General features: G+C 40.2%; 1 protein-coding gene across 2 annotated transcripts in view; it reads left to right on the top strand.

The window, feature by feature from the left end:
* The first annotated feature begins 133 nt into the window (after positions 1-133).
* The window catches only part of ACP1 (acid phosphatase 1), a 21,766-nt gene continuing 4,621 nt past the window's right edge, over positions 134-17,278 (top strand). Inside the window, exons 1-3 of one of the 2 annotated variants that reach the window (XM_042811161.1) lie at positions 134-219; positions 13,235-13,308; positions 13,589-13,702. In XM_042811161.1, coding sequence (XP_042667095.1) covers positions 177-219; positions 13,235-13,308; positions 13,589-13,702 — 231 coding nt within the window. In that variant the 5' untranslated portion in view covers positions 134-176. Of the gene's footprint in view, positions 220-13,234; positions 13,309-13,419; positions 13,534-13,588; positions 13,703-17,278 lie in introns of both variants that reach the window. The other variant, XM_042811152.1, reaches the window with a different exon arrangement.

Raw genomic sequence — 17,278 nt, 5'->3', positions numbered from 1 at the left:
GTGTAGTTTTTTCAGGGTTTCCTTTAAAAAAAAAAAATTGATTTATTTCATATATATTTTTTCCGCCTCGACTGTCTTTTCTCAAAACAGGCAAAACCCGCGGCCGCCTACGGCCGTAAAGCCACGCGGTGCGGCTGCGCGCCAGGCCCGCGTCGCGCGGTCGTGCCCGAGCGAAGATGGCGGCGGGGGAAGCGAAGTCTGTGCTCTTCGTGTGCCTGGGTGAGCGCCGGGCCGGGCCGCGGGGGCAGCAGCAGTGCGGCGAGGCGGCCCGGGGAGCCGGTGGAGTGCGGGGTGCTCCGGGCCTGAGCCGCGTGTCTCACCCGGCCTGGCTCTGCAGCGGTCGCTGAAGCGGGCTGGGAGCCGGGCGGAGGGAGTGGGTGCCGTCCGCTTCTTGCCGCGGCACAACGCTGCCGCTGTGTAGATCGGGGCCATCGGTAGGGAATAACGGGTGAAACGCGGTGTCGGTAAGCGTGAAGTTGATGTGGGGACTGAGAGTGCGCTGAGTCAGCGCAGTGTGAGTGTTCGCAGTGCTGTGAGCAGCTCGGCTAAGAGGAGCAGCCCGGGGGAGGGCGGAAGGCACGTTGTGCGGTGCGGTCCTGGCCGTCATCTGGGGAGCGGCCCACGTGAAGCAGTGAATGCAAAAGGCTTTTAAACTAAATAAATGAATACATGAGAATCATACATGAGCCTCGTGAGAAGATAGGAAAACACAAGTGTGAAGGGATCAGGAAGGGTTTGGTTGCTTTCCCAAAGCTCCCACACAACCAGCTGATAGCTAACCTGACTGCGTGGCCGTGCTCTGTTGGGTGTATTCTCAAAGCTTCTACTCTCTGATGGGATGGCAAGCTGTGTGCCTCACTCATGCGGTTTTAACGTTGTCTGTTTCCTGGTTGTTTTGGTTTAACGTGGAGAGAGGTGATCCCTATTAGTCCTTGATGTTTTGACAGTTTTGTTACAAAACCACTGGTTGATTAAATGTTTTTAAACTGTTTATCTGTTTTAATAAGAGAACATGAGATGAGTTGAATAGCAAAAGAAGAGTATAGTTTTGTGAAATATGTTCTAGTATTTCCCTTATAGTAAAACCAACTGTAATAATAACCTGGGGAAGAAGTTCTTTAGATAAGAAATGATCAGTTGCTGTATGTTTGGGAGTGTGTGGTCTGGACAAACATCTCTGTGTAAAAACATCTAATGTGCATCCTTCTCTCCAAATGGTATGCTGTGGAGGCAATGGTATCCATCACAAAACAATTTATGTGCATGTATGGGTCTTTGCATCCATGATGGTGATTTGCACTGTATCAGGTTCCTAATCTAGCTGCGAAACTGTTTTTAGTGAAAGGTAGTTTAGATGTGGATTGAACTATGATATTGAATTTGAGGGAAGGATGAACAAATCACAAAGGACTGATGTTTCTGACACTAGTATTTTAAAATAAATATCTTTGAATTTCCTCTTCTGTGCTCCCAGGTTATTAAAAAACAAACAAAAAAAAGCCTAATTGTACATGGCATGTGATGTAAGAGCTACTAAACATGAAAAGCACTTCTTTTTTCTGGTCAAGTGTATGTTAAGATTTGAAAGAAATCTGTACCTTCTTCCACTGTAAGTTTGTTTCATATTTTTTAATTGTTCTTGGAAACTGATACTCACATCTTAATAGATTTTTTTCCTCTGACTTTTGATTAGAATAACTATTGTTGGTGCTGAAAAAAGCACTACTAAATAGGTATCTGGAACTGCATTTACCTGTAGTGTTCTTTGCTTTTTAATGAAGCATATTAGTTCAGATATTCTCCCACATTCAGGGAGAACTGATCCCCAAAAGATCGTGCCTTCATGAAGAAACACACTTTCTTTTTGCATTATTGTGAAAGAAGCCTGTTACGGAAGTATCCGTTTACTGTGTTGGGACTTTTTTTGTAATGAGATAAGCAGCTATTCATTACACAAAATATAATCTAGTTAATGTAGATAATTACATTAATCATAGGAGTTCCTTATCACTAAGAAATAAACTGAGCATCCAAGAGCATATTTAATTACAATATATGAAAAGGCACCAGGAAATATTTTTTCATTCATTTAAGGCAAAGAAATGATTTAAATTGGAGTTGAACCAGAAATCACTTTACTGTTTTTACACTTATGCAACGTACCTAATTAATGCCTGAGCTCTAGAAATGAATTTAGAATGATGCTATGTTATGTAAGTAAGCCTCTTTCCTGTCTTGTCCACTGTAACATAAAAGGCTGTATGGACATCTTAGACCAGGAGCTGGCTTACTGATCTCTGTGTGTGGAAGAACAGTTGCTGTATAAACGGTTAAACATAGTGATTTTGGTAGCATTCTCAAGAAGTTATGTTTGCTGAGAGTTACAGAGTGTGAATATTGCCATCAGAGATTGCATAAAATCTAATATAAAATGACAGTGAATGTATTGGCTATGAGAAAACTATGCTATAGTTAGAGTGAGTTGAGCTTTCTGGTTCAGTTTTCACAACCCACAGTATTTGCTTTTAAATGTGGCCAATAGGAAAGCAATAGCTTTGGTAAAACATTGAAGTGACACCAAGACATTTATGACACCAAGTTGGCTGGAAGTGTCGATCTGCCTGGGGGTAGCGAGGCCCTATAGAGGGATCTGGACAGGCTGGAGAGCTGGGCTGAAGCCAATGGGATGAGGTTTAACAAGACCAAATGCCACTTTGGCTACGACAGCCTCCTGCACAGGCTTGGGGTGCAGAGTGGCTGTAACACTGTGTAGAGGAAATGGCCCTTAGGTATCGATTGATGCTCAGCTGAACATGAGCCAGCAGTGTGCCCGGGTGGCCAAGAAGGCCAGTGGCATCCTGACTTGCATCAGGGCAGTGATTGTCCCCCTGTACTCAGCTCTGGTGAGGCCGCACCTCGAGTACTGTGTCCAGTTTTGGGCCCCTCACTGCAAGAAAGACATTGAGGCCCTGGAACGGGTTCAAAGAAGGGCAACAAAGCTGGTGAGGGGTCTGGAGCACAGGCCTTATGAGGAGCAGCTGAGGGAGCTAGGAATGTTCAGCCTGGAGAAGAGGAGGCTCAGGGGAGACCTTATTGCTCTCTATAACTTCCTGAAGGGAAGCTGTAGTGAGCTGAGGGTTGCCCTCTTCTCTTGTGTAGCTGGTGATAGGACTAGAGGGAATGGCTTCAAGCTGCACCAGGGAAGATTTAGGCTGGAAGTTAGGAAATACTACTTTTCTGAAAGAGTGGTCAGGCACTGGAATGGGCTGCCCAGGGAGGTGGTGGAGTCACTGACCCTGGAGGTGTTCAAGGAATGTTCAGACATTCTGTTGAGGGACATGGTTTAGTGAGAACTGTTGGTGATAGGTGGATGGTTGGATTGGATGATCTTGTAGGTCTTTTCCAACCTTGGTGATTGTGTGATTCTGTCACATATTCATCATAAACAGCTGCCAGAACAAGGGTTCTGACAACAACAGGGGCAAGCTGACAACAAGAACTAAAGATATTTTTGGAGAAAAAGAGAATGGGAAGCTTTAAGTTTGCTGAGAAAGGTATAATGACCCTGTAGGTGATAGCTGAGAATAATTAATCTTGCTACAAGGAAAGATGTTTAAAGTGCGAACATTCAGTTAGTTAGCTGATGGCCTGATTACCATGAATCCTGGCAAGTGATATCATTATTGACCTTGATTAAACTGGCTAAACCATTTTTGTCTAGGGACTTTGAGACCTAGCACTCTTATAAACATCTTTCAGGTATCCTAAGCTAAAATTGAGTTCTACTTAGACTTGTTCAATTGTATGCTGGTATTCAACTTCTGACAGAAATCCTACTGTGTTTTGGTAGCAAGGGGAATGTGTGGCAGTCAAGTCATTCAGGCATGTAAGGGATGAGTCCTAAGTGACTGTCCCAAGAGACAGTTGAGCCACAGGGAAGAAACTAATATTAGTCACTTAACGTAAGTGGTATCTCAACCACTTCTGAAGCTGAAGAGAAGAGTCCAGAAATGGTCAAGTCATAGGGAGGGGCCTGGTGTCACTTTGATTTGCCTGGTGTCTTAACCAGTCCTGGAACTGGAGCAAGTAGGGGCTCATAGGATGAACTCTCTCATCCCCAAACAACCCCTTTGACTGATCCGATCCTGGATCCAAGACTGGTGATATCTCTCTCTCTTTCTCTCTTTTGTTTTGAAGTTGTTAATTGAGACAAGGCTTACTTTGTTTTCCCATACAACCACAGAGCTTAGGCAGATGTAGCTGTGAGAAGGCCAGTGTCTGCAAGATAACTGTTCTGTAGAAACCTCCCATTCTACTTGATGTTTATGCATGGACCTTGAGTGCAATTTCACCTTAATCCATCCTGGGCAGATTTACAAATCTTAGTCAGTCTCCCCTCCCCACAGGTGGGACGTGATATATTAATTGGTGTCGCGGACAGGATCCCCTCAGTGTTGAAAGGTATCACTTAGCACAAACACTCTGCCCAGTAGGTGTGAGTGAAGAGAGCTGGGAATTGGCCTCTCATCCACAAGCTGGGAAAGGTACAGGCAGTGGCAAGCTGTGACTGACCAGGAAATGGTGGTGCTTAACTGCTCCCTGTTTTTGAAAAATTTAAGTAATATAATGTTTGCCTCACCTCCGTAGGAATAGCATGGGCTCATATTTATATTCAAGGTCAGGCTGGATGTGGCTGTGGGCAGCCTGGTCTGGTGGTTGGTGACTCTGCATGTAGCAGAGGGATTGAAACTAGATGATCATTGTGGTCCTTTTCAACCCAGGCCATTCTATGGCTTTATGATGTGATTCTGTGATATTATTAGACATGATCCAAATGCTGTGGCAGATAGGATTACAGCACATGTGAAAGAATGAAGAGTGTGACCAGGAAAAGGAAAAGCCATAGTGTATGCTGCGCTGGGAGCAGCATCAGTGAAGGCCTGGAAGGGGACATACCTGATAAAGTGTTAAATCCTTGCAAGAACAAATAAAAACCCAGCAGAGCAAACTGATCGCTGAATGTAATACCACTTAATACCACTCAGCAACTCCCTGTGGCTCTGTCATACACATTGGACAGATTAAATTTTTCAGTCCAAATTAGAGGAAGGGAGATGACAAGGAGCTCCAGGTAGGACAGACCTTGATTCTGTTCCAGATAGTGAACAAAAATTTTCAAGCGTTGATAAATCAGCTGACAAACGGAGGCTGGATTCAAAACCTGTATGCCAGTTAAGTAGTTTAAAATGAGCTGGGAGATACTTTATCCTGAGAATGCAGAAGCAGTGATGAGGCCATTAATTAAAATGGAGACTACTGATAATGGCCAGAGTTGGAGACCCCTGGAAGTTATTACCTGAATGGCGCCATTCACGGTGACTGGAATTTTGAAAACCTGGGAAAAAATTCACTAGCTTGAGACTGACGTGGAGGGTGTCACTGACCAGTAGTGATTGAGTTTTACTAGCAGAGGATGAGGCTTGGGACCTGGAATTTTCTTAACTACTGATGACCCAGCAGAGCTGTGGTCATCAATTCAATGAGTTGCCTATTGGGCAGGAGGCCTGGACTGCTTAGAAAGAGGGATCCAGCGTGTATTGATCAACTATAACTATAAACTTTGACCAGAAGTTTGCAGAAGGCAGCTTGTGTTCTGTTAATGCATGATGGATGTTCAGTGTGTCAGCAGCCTTCCCAGACGTTATCAGTTGTTAATCCCAATGGAATGACTCCCCTGAATTGAGGTCTACCTGATTATTTGAAATTATATGCAATATAGTTACAAGACCATTTGTGGGATGCATTTGCTCAGTGAGGAGGGAGGTGGGGCCCAGTGAAGAGAACCTATGACATGCGAAGAAATACCCTAAGAGTTAATAAATTATGGTGGGAGAGTGGGTCTTAGAGGTGGAGTTACTGGTCTAAACTTGCCGTCAGAAGAGTAGAACAGCAGGAAAATTGTCCCCTTCCCTGCACCTCTGGGTGCAAGGAGAAGTATATTATGGGCTGAAAGAATGGAGAAAGGAGTCCCTCAAGATTTCATGGATGTCCGTATACAGCAGCATTAGAAAGTCTTTTCTGAGTATTGCAAGGTAAACGACAGTGGACCCTAGCAGTGAGCAGAACCCCTTGTGGGAAGTGGAAGGAGCCCTGACTAAATGATGTAACAGTAACTGGCTTTGAGACACCTACTGCATGTGAAAAGGACTTATCTTAGGATGGGAAACTATGTCTGCTGTCCCCAGTGAGTGAGCAGGGGATCAGCTGTTGAATTCACAATTCACTTATAGAGCCTCATGGAAAGTGATGAGGGAGACTTGCTGATTACTTTCCCCCTTGGTCCCCTTAAAAACCCCAGTTAACGTTTCTAGTGGGCAGGGATTATCAAGTATTAGCATTTAGGATTGATGTCGCTAGCTGCAATGGCGTAGTTGCTCTTAAAAAACAGATGTATTTGTGAATTCTGAACCTCAGTTGACTGCTCAGGTTAAGTGCTGGTTGCCTGGAGATGAAACCGCAACTGATACTATTATGATATTAGGAGCTTTGCTGACAAACATCCTGGGGTGTGTGTGGTTAGAATGGAAGGAAAGCAGTGGATATTTGATCTCTCCACAGCATCTGTGCAACTGCTCCAAAATGCACCCAAATTGCTCTCCTCTAAGATAGTGAATGTACAACCATACCCCCTTCCTCTGAAAGCATAAGGAAGTAACCCCAGTGATACCAGAATTAAAGGAAAAGGAAGTAATTGTCTCAGTGCACGCTGCTTACAGTTCCCTGGTATGGCTGGTCCTTAAATGTAATGGGAAATAGAGACTGGCCATTGATTAATGCAGGCTGAATGCTAATGCAGGCCCCTTAACTGCCATGGTACTTAGCATAGCCGAACTGGTTGTAACCATACGGGAGCAAGCTCATCAGTTTCTAGCAACCATTGGTGTGAAATGTGTGCGTTTTTTGTTCCACTTTTGGGAAGCAGATAGAGACCATCTTGCCTTCACCTGGGAAGATGCAATTTACTTTTACATGTCTTCCTTCAGGGCTATTGCCATTTGCCAAGCACGGCTCACAATGCATTATCGCAAAAACTTGCACAAATTACTCACAAAAGAGGGAATCTGAGTATACGATGTATGGATGATATATTGCTCAGGTGCCCAAACTGAAGTAGTACTTCAAATTCCAACAGAAAGTACTACTTCTATCTTCAGAAGTAAAGTTTTTGGGCATCTGATGGAGGGAAGGAACAATGTGTTCCCTTTGAACATGTTGAAAAATAAGAAAGAGTTACTGAATGCTCAAGGCTTACTAGTATTTTGGAGGAATCATATGAGGTTTTTCCATCATAGTCTATTCCTTATACGATTTAACTTACAAGTGCCAGCTGGGAATGAACCTCCATTCACGAGGAGGTCTTAAAGTTGATAACTGTTGAAGCAGAGTATACCAAGCTCTTGAGCCAGTACACCCAACTGATCTGTTCCACATTACTGATTGCAAAACTCCATTTAGACTGTGAAACACGTATGTGGCAGAGTGAGCCTGCAGGCCTTTTGGGTTCTATTCACTTCTTCAAAAATGGAGAGAAACGTTATTCAGGCTGGGAAAAGGACATTTTGTGGTTAACCTAGTGATACAGAAAGTTGAAAAGATCGTATTACAATAGCCAGTCATTTTTAGGTTACCTTCTAAGGTCTTAAAAATCAGTTGAGATAGCATCAAAACTAACCCAGGCTCAGGCAGTCTGATAGGCAACAAGAGATAATACTATCAGGAGTTTGAAATCGTGATTTAACTATTTGCCTAAACTGAAGTCCATTCAGTTGGATAACAGAAGCATCTTCACTGCTGCAGTGGTTCGAGAGTGGGCACAGGATGAAGGGATCCAGTGAATTTTCTGTACTCCATGCTATCTCCAGGTATACACAGTGATATTATTGAATGTACCAGTGGCTTCTTGAAACTGGGTTTAAGATCCCTTGAGCCTATGTGGGTGCAGCAGGTGACTAACACAGTAACAAAGGTTACAGCCATTGTGGAATTAATGGCTGCCTGTGCCTCATTGCGTTCTGCCCTAAAACCCCATCCCTGCATCCTGGGAAAGGAAAACATTATATTGTGAAGTCATTCCACACTACCCAGGACAGCCCATCCTAATGGATATGTCAATGGTAGGACAAGTACCTCTGACCCTAAGAACTCCCCATAACCTTTATGCTTAAGTGGCCACTGGTGGACATGAGAAGGACCATTGGGTCCTTACCTGAAGGCATGTTCAATCTTTTAAACCATTTGCTTTTAATATATTACATATCTTTCAGGTTGTTAGAAACCTGTCGTAGGACTTACATTTTCTGTCATTGAATGGATCGTTATCGTTAGCTTAATTTTATTTGGCTTTTTTTTGTAGTTTACTAGGGAAAAATGGATTGGAAAATTTGCTTTTTCTCAGTTAGCATTGGAATAATAGGATTGCTATAGGGGGAGAGAACCTCCCAGCCTAGCTTTGGAATTGATACAAGGATTTATGCGTATCTGGAATTACACAAATCAAGGGATATGTGTTGCTCTCCCTGATTCCATGTTTGAAGGTATTAAATTCACTCTGAATTGGGTAGATTTTGGGGGGATATTAACAAAAGAATTGGATAATCTTAACGTAGGGATACGCTGCATGGGGAGTGGTTAAGTCCCCTTTTCTTGATCAGAAGGAAGGGCAGCTGTGGGTGATAAACAAGACCTGAGTAAAGCGTGAAAAGAGCCTTGTATCAAATCCCAAGCAATTCTGCTTGGAATCATTTGTAGAATCAAACGCGTTATCCATCACTGATAGTTAACTTGACCATAATACAGGAAAATACCACTTCTATTCCTTGCACCATTGTGCCATGGTGGGGTTCTCCTCATGAGGGTGGATATTTTGAACACTAATATAATTTATACTGGGATGCAAACTGGTGTATACAAATTGTTAACAGGCCAGGCACCACACACCCCATCAATCATACCAAGTAGCCTAAACAGTCCTACACATGCTCAGGAATGTATTATAGGGGTCTATGTTCCTGGTTATTATGCATGGCTACAAAAGGTCAGTCTGCAGCTAGAGACGTTCTTTGCACCAAGTGAAGTTATCGAACAGCACCAGATGTTCCAGAAAATTTAACTTGGCAGGCTCACATACTGAGGAATTGGACTGAACGCGCATCTGGAGAGCTTAATTTACAGGTTCGACAAGTATCAAAGGTGACTTTGCAAAACCAGTTAGCCTTAGACATGCTATTACAGGAGCATGGTGTATGTGGAGTGTTGAATTTAACAGACAGGGAATGTTGTATCACCATTCACAATGCCACCTCTACCATAGCTGAGGCCCGTCAGAAAACGAAGGAAATCACTGAACAGACTGGTTTTGAGCTTTTCCAGGTAATGCAGGCAAAAGACTGATTTGGCGGACTCAGCCCCAGGTTGCATACGACATTGCTGCTGAAATCTTTTGGACTCATGGGGAGAGGAAGATGGCTCATAAATACCAATCTTATAATACGGCGTGTGGATTTTTGTTTCTAATGGCAGGCCTTGCAGTCAGTTCCAGAAAACTGCACAGCTTAGTCAGAGGTAATTGTGAGCAGGCCACTGCCGAGTAACTGTTCCGTAGAAATCTCCCATGAAAGTTTACTTATGGTTCTGGACTGTTATTTCACCTTAATCCATACTGAGAAGTTTTGCCAGTCTTAGTAACTCTCCTCTCCCCACATATGGAATGTGACAGGGTAGCTGTATATTTACATATCCAATTGAACGCAAAGTGTCTTCAGGTAGATGTGAGCACAAATAAGGCACAGGGAACCATGAAATTCAGACAGAAATTTGAGTACGTAGTGGCAGAGAGTAGTTAAATTTTAGATGCTTGCTGATGAGGGGGACAGGTGGTAAGTCACTGAATGATGCAAATTACAGTAGGAAGCAGTATGATAGTGACTTAGGTGAACTGACCGTGCAGGGAGTTGAAAGCACTTTCTTAAATGTGAGAGAATGAAAGCTAGTAAAACTTTCTCTTTTGTTATTCCCTCTGCTGTTTCTAACAGAAGAGAGGAGCATCTGTTGTCATTTGGGAAGACAAAGAGTGTGAAAGAGTTAGAGAGCTGAATAAGGAACAATGAAAATACAAAACAGATTGGAAGACTGAGTGGATGACAAGATCAGCAGTACGTAGAGATGAGCTGAAAGGCAATCAAGTTGTCTTTCATGTTGAGATAAATGACACTTATATTTCTGTTTGAGAGTAAATCAAAGATTAATGCATGGTCTGGAATAAGAACTCATACCCAACATTGGTTTTGATAACCATCAGTGGATCTCTTATTTCTAGAAAATGAGTGAGAAAGCGTGACTATGAAGGTGTTCAACAAAAGGTTCCACTAGTGATTGTGCAATTGAAGTTAGTTAGCTAGTTAATTAATTAGGACTAGTAATGTTACGTTAATTATTATTCATAAAGTATTAAGCGTAGTAATGAAGTTCACTGTTCATTCAGAGTTGTGTGGTATCATTCACACAGAGAATAATACAAGAGGTAAATGGCCTTAAGAGCTGGTGTAATGGAAACAGAATTTAAGTTCAGAAACAAGACTTAAAGGTAGTTTGAAGAAAGAGAAAAAAGAGGGGCAAGTTGGAAGTATGAGATTGTGATCATAAATTTGATACTCATGAAGGAGCCATAAATGGTGATAGGAAGTCATCTTAGGTTATTTTCAAAAGAGCTATGTAAAAATTCTGGAACTTTTTTTTGTAAAATTTTTCCTGGAATATATTTGTTGGTTTTATTTGTGAGTATTCAGGAATTCAAAATTCAAAATTATTGAATTTAAATAAATTGGCTTAACTCTAGTCATTAGGTAAGGCTAAATTCATTTCTTGAGGAAACCAGAAGCTTCGTTTGTTTAGTTTAGCGTAACTGTGCTTGACAAGGGTTCTGTATCTGATGAAGGAAGGGAAGATTTTTAAGTTACAGGATGATGTTAACCAAGATCAGATAAGCATTGACTTCCATGGATATATACTAAGTGGGAATTTGAATGTTTCTGGTTACTCACAAGAAATGAGTTTCTGGAGTATCCTCGAAGATAGGAAGTGCTTTTAAAAGAGATACTATTTAATTCATTGAATTAAAAAAGTAATTTTTAACTTACTACGTTCTTTAACATCTTTTATAATAAATATTATCTTGTCTCATGAATAAAAATATTTTTCCTCTTTTATTTATTCTTTCAAGACCTATTTTTTAGTTTCTTTGGGTAAACTAGTTTCAAGTAAAAGAAATTGTATGTTTTCCCCTGGAAAAAGATCTGCTGCTATCAAAATTCATTTTATGTTTCAGCACAGCTGTTTTCCCATTGATTAGCCAGTTGCTTTTGCCCTTTAGTGATTTGATGTTCTCTGAAACTCATACCTAAGTGGCTCATTTCCCACTTGTTTTTTTTTAGTGGTTGGCATGATTGACAGCAACTTATTAAATGCTCAGACCATAGCAGCTTCTTCCTCTTCAGTAGTGAAATCTCCAGTTTGATATTTTGCTAAGTACTTGATCTGTGAATGTCGTGCTGCCAGCAATGTAGTTCTGTTTGTGGGCGTTTCATTACTGTTTGAAATCTGGAAAGAATTTCATTTGTAGCAGAATGGTGATCTTGGTGATTTATTTTTCTTTTTAAAGATGTAGAATTGACTTCTACCATTTGTGGTATCTTATACTTCTCAAAAATCAGAGGTGAATAAAGTCATACATTCTGTTTGGTGGGAAGTGGAGGTTTGTATGGCTTATTGTGCATGTGGATAATGTGTCAGCTATAAATGTCTCGTTTCTCATGTGAAAGGAGAATAGATGTGGGATGAAAAGATGCTGACAGTTTGAGTGACAGTTCAGTAGATTTATTTATTTGTTGTTGAGGTATTTGTTTTTTCCCCAATGAGAATGTATTTTTGCATTCAGGTCCAGAAGATTTAAGTGCATGTTATATACAGGCTTAGCAGTGAAGGAGAAATACTACAGACCTATTATTTCTAGTTTTTAATTGGGCACTATTTCTCTGTTGAAATAGATCTTGCTGAAAATAAGGTCAGATCAAGTGGCTAGTGTAGTCTGAGGCTGTTTGAAGGCAAGACTCATTACATTTATACAGTAAACAGCCTTGACTGTTGGCCGATTGATGGTACTTCAGCTTTGCTGTCAGTTACTTTTCATTACTAATCTTTCATATTTTGGACCCCAAAACCCACAAACATCTGGAATACTTTTCCTGAATGTTCATAAACATAGGGATCTTATTAATGTTTGTAAATATCGTAAGTGTGGGAGGCAAAGGGACATGGCCAACCTTTTTTCAGTGGTCTGTGGGAACAGGACAAGGGGAAATGGCCATAAACTGAAGCATAGGAAATTCTGCACCAATACGGCAAAAGAACTTCTTCACTGTGAGGGTGACGGAGCACAGGAATACGCTGCCCAGGGGGGTTGTGGAGTCCCCTTCTCTGGAGACGTTCAAGACCTCCCTGGGCACCAACCTGTGCAGCCTGCTGTAGGGGCCTGCTTTGGCAGAGGAGTTGAACTCGATGATTTTTGGAGGTCTCTTCCAACCCCTACAGTTCTGTGATTCACTTCTGTGTAATTGAGTTCTCTTTTGAAGTTGGCGAGTTGGTGTGCTGTTAGTATTTGGAAGCTATTCTTGGTAAGGGTTCGTTTTGGCATGCACTTACTTCCCTTCAGTGATCAGGATGCATGAACATTGTTCAGCCTTTTCTCTGTGTTAGTTCCATAGTAGTGGCATTTGTGTTTTGGAATTGTCCAGAAGTTTTCTGTTAATAGGTAGGTAATAATGTAAATACTTGAGGCAAATATTTATAGAGTAAAGCATTAGGTGAAATTTACTAGCATGTGGGAAGAATATTTGCTCCCATTTAACATTTGTAATTTTTCGTGATCTTTTCTGATCAGAGAGCCTTTGTTTGGGAGGAGTTGCCTTCCTACTTATTTTAGCAAAGTGTACATTCTCAGTGAATAATATGCATTTCAGGACACAGGTGGATATTGCGTTTCCACTTTTGCAGAATCTTCTGGGTTGTAATAAGCAATCCACGTTCTATCCGAATAAACAAAAATCTTTCATCTGAGCTGTGCTGGCAAGTCCACACAATTACTGAAATTGTTTTTAACTTTGATCTCCTATTTCTGTAGGAAACATATGCCGCTCTCCAATAGCTGAAGCAGTTTTTAGAAAACTTGTAACTGATGAGAAAGTTGAAAATAAGGTAAGCTGTTTATTTCTGTTCCTGTCTATGAAACGACTGTATTCTATCCAGTTAGTACAAATGTAAGAAGTGAGAAAGGAAACATAAAAACATAAATTTGTTTTTCTGTAGTGGAGGATAGACAGTGCAGCGACATCTACCTATGAAATAGGAAACCCTCCTGACTATCGAGGACAGACTTGCATGAAGAAGCATGGCATTACCATGAATCATATTGCCAGGCAGGTACTGTACTTTAATTTTCTTTAAATGTGTGTATGTATTTGTTTTGTTCTTGCAGTGGATGACAGACAGTGCTGCTGTTTCAGACTGGAACGTGGGGCGCTCCCCAGATACAAGGGCTTTAAGCTGTCTAAGAAATCATGGCATTGAGACAGCACATAAAGCACGACAGGTAGAAGGGAGTATATTTTCTTTCTTGTTCATACCCATGCTGTGTTTAGCCCTAACCATTATATTCACAGAAGTAATTTGACCAGTGCATAGATAAGCATCAAATAATAAATGCTATATGCAGTTTTTCAAAGAACTCTAAAGGTACCTAAATCTTCCAATTAATTTCATGTTATTAAGTTTGATTGGAAGTATAACTGGGAAGCATTGGAACGCTTCCTCTGTTGAAATTCCTACCTTCAGGTGTTCAGTATTTGGGGCATTTTTCAAAACATTTGTTGAATACTCTTTTAAAATGGACTTAATCTAGTAATCTGTGATGCTTTTTTTCTGCAAGGAGTTACATTTTTATTTAGCAAGCCCAAAAAGATGTAGCATACCTGTTTCCCATCACAAAAAGATTCTGTTCTTGAATTAAAAACCATACAGTCCCGAATCAGGACTAAGGCACTCAGACCCAAGATTAATAAATAATATTGTTGGTGATATCTGCAGAGATAAACATACCTAAACATACCCTTGAAACATTCTTAAGTCAGAGACAGGTTTCTTAGTGAAATCCTTAACTTTGATAAAAGTTCATCTCAGTTTTCAACAAAAAAAAACCTAACAAAAAGAAAAAGAGTTTATTTCCACTATGATTCTGGAGGGATCCGAAATAAATGTCTGCATCTATGTAAATCATTCAGACACTAAAATAAATGCACATAACTTACTTCAGTTAACTACTCTCTGAATGTGGGATATTCCTCATGGGCTTGACCTTTAGTTAGCTTGAGATTATGCCACTGATTCTTCAGATGAAAAGATAAAGTAGTTTTGTCATTGTCTTTTGTTTCTGATCCCTGCAGAATTTCACCAGACTATGTAAGGTCATATTTACTTTCTTCACTTTTAAAAACTGCATGTTGTTTTAACTTTTTTTTTTTAAAAAAAAATCCCTCAATTAGTCCGTTGCTTTCTGCTGACCTTTCCTGATGCTAATCTCTATTACATAACAATGCAAACAGGACTGAGCACAGTACAGCTCCAGATATTTAAGGCTTTACTATTAAAAAAAATTAGTAGGAAAAGCCTGTGATCCTCTGGTGGTTCTGCATTTGCTGTTTATCAGTGCTTACAAACAGCATTATTTGTCATTATGCAAGCTAAATTGTACTCAGGCTAATTACTGACTATTTCAGTCACTGTCGCATAACTTGTTTGTTTCTTTTTTTTAAAGATGAGCCTTGGAAACTTGAGAATTGGATAGTTAAGCTAAAGCAGTGTCCAAAAGCATCTGGTCATTTTCCTTGAAACAGCTGAGAGAGAATGAAAGCACCTTAGTGAAAATAATTGATAATACGTACATTTGGCTAATGAAAAGATTTCAGTAGAAGGAGAAGAGTCTAAAATGTTAAAATGCATAGGGAGAGGGGATTAAAAAGAATGAGACAATAAATTGAAAGAATAATAGGATGAAAACATAAAATCATCCCAGCACAAGCAGCTTGATTTTATTTTAAGTGAAAGAAGTTCTTGAACTGCACGTAGCTGTTGTTGTACTGATGTTAACTATCTAATTCCAGTATTTTTTCAAACTTTTGTCAAATGGTCTCTACTGATACTGCAAACACAGTATCAGGTGCTGCAAAAACAGGTGGACCTAACATGGTCTCACAGTACCCCCAGAGTGGGACTGAGCAGTATGACTTTGCAGAATGATCAGGCTAGTAGAAGCAGAAGTGTATTTGTTCTCTAGTAGGGACAAACTCGAGGATAGAGATTCTGTATGATTTTGTAGCTTCAGAGCAGATTGAGAATGGTTTAATCCAGGAGCTGCAGAAATAGAAAGGAGGGATTTTTCTTCCATTGTCTTATAAATACTGTCATAAGATGATGACCTGATGGAGCTATCTTCTTCATTTCTGTTACCCAGTGGAAAGCAATTCCTGTGCATAATTATGATAATCATTATGATTATCATCTTCTATACTAAACTCACATATGTGCTACAAGAATCAATATTCAGAAGATAGAATGTTAACTTGGTTGCATCCTGCAATCATATACAGTGACTGTTCAAGTGAATTTTAAATGGAAGAGTAAATATATGTATAAAATACATTAAAAAAAATATATGTCAAGATAAAAATGTTTGTTAATGTCTTAGTTTTTGGTAGCTGTATGGTAGCTTTTGGTTTGCTGTATGTTTATGCACGCATTGAAAGTCTCTAAGCCTTCATGCACAGAACAGAAATGCATTAATCAGTTTAACTTCTGTTCGTGCTGAGGCCAAAATTGATTTCAGTATGACTCATATCGAGCATTTGCCTTAAATGTGAAATTGAGATTAGAGGAAAGTTGCATTAAACATTGCTTCACAATGGGATAAATTTGAGGACTGCTGCATCTCTTTGGTTTAGATAGAGTAAAGGAGATTACTACCCTGCTGTAAATGAAGGCAAATGCTTAACAGAAATTGGAATGATGATGTGTTTCCCTGTTGATGGTCTTTAATAATGGTTATATACTTTTTTTTAATGTAAAATTCCTCTTTTCTGTGTAGCTGACTGCTTGAACTCTTCGTTATTCCTCAGAATGCACATTCATTTTTATGTCCTTTAGATTCTTCCCCTGAAATGGTAGTTTTCGTAATATCTGATATCTACTCGAATACAGTCTAACCAGTAATCCTGTGTTTAGGGGTGCATTTAGATTTGTGTTAATAAGGTAATAACTGTCATATTGTCAACGTACAGAGAGATTGTGGGAAATGTGGCAGGTGCATTTTTTTGTTTCCACTTTGTTTTTTTAAGTTTTCTCTGTCTGCACAACAAAGAAATCTATGCCTACTTATTTTTGCAGTGTTTAGTTCTTTGGAGCAAGCAGGAGAAGCTTATAGAGGTTCTGGTAGAGTTGCCAGGAAAACAGAGCTATTTCCACTGTAAAAATATTTTTGTAGGTCAAAGGCACTGCATGAATACAGCAAATATTTTTACAGTGAAAATAAACAAGTCTGCATTAGTTTTCATCATTAACTCTTTATTATCAAAAGTTTTCCCCTCTTACATCCCCCTCACCCCATGTGAAATGCTTCCTTTATGGTCTTAATCTAGTGATAATTCCTGTAAGTTTTTTGTTACTTTCTGTTATGAAAGTGTTTTTTCTGCTGTACATTTTTGGAGGTTAGAACTCTGGTTTCCACCTCTTCTCTTACTTACTTATTCTTTTTTCTAGGGCATCATTCCCAAAGACACCTGTTAGACAGAGCAGAAGAAGCCTTTCAAATTTAATCGTAGGATGGTTTAAGTTGGAAGGGACCTCAAAGATTATCTAGTTCCAGCCTCCCTACTGTGGGCAGGGTTGCCAGCCACCAATTTCATCTTTTATATTTAGTATGAACTCACTATAGGTATTATTTGATTTATTCTGATTATCAAAGAATCAGAAGATGAGCAGGTTTTTCTTTCCACCTGTGTTTTTTTTTTTTTTTTTTTTTTTTTTTAAGAAACTAGAACTAGAAAACATGAAAACAGTCCCCTCACCTCCCTTCTCCCTTTCCTTCTCCCTTTCCTTCTCCCTTTCCTTCTCCCTT

This window comes from Centrocercus urophasianus, unplaced genomic scaffold (genome assembly GCF_019232065.1).
Source record: "Centrocercus urophasianus isolate 14NV4802_14NV808 unplaced genomic scaffold, USGS_Curo_1.0 seq_10, whole genome shotgun sequence".
Lineage (NCBI taxonomy): Eukaryota > Metazoa > Chordata > Aves > Galliformes > Phasianidae > Centrocercus > Centrocercus urophasianus.
The sequence above is the reverse complement of the archived record's forward strand: the minus strand, read 5'-3'. Positions and strand labels throughout refer to the sequence as shown.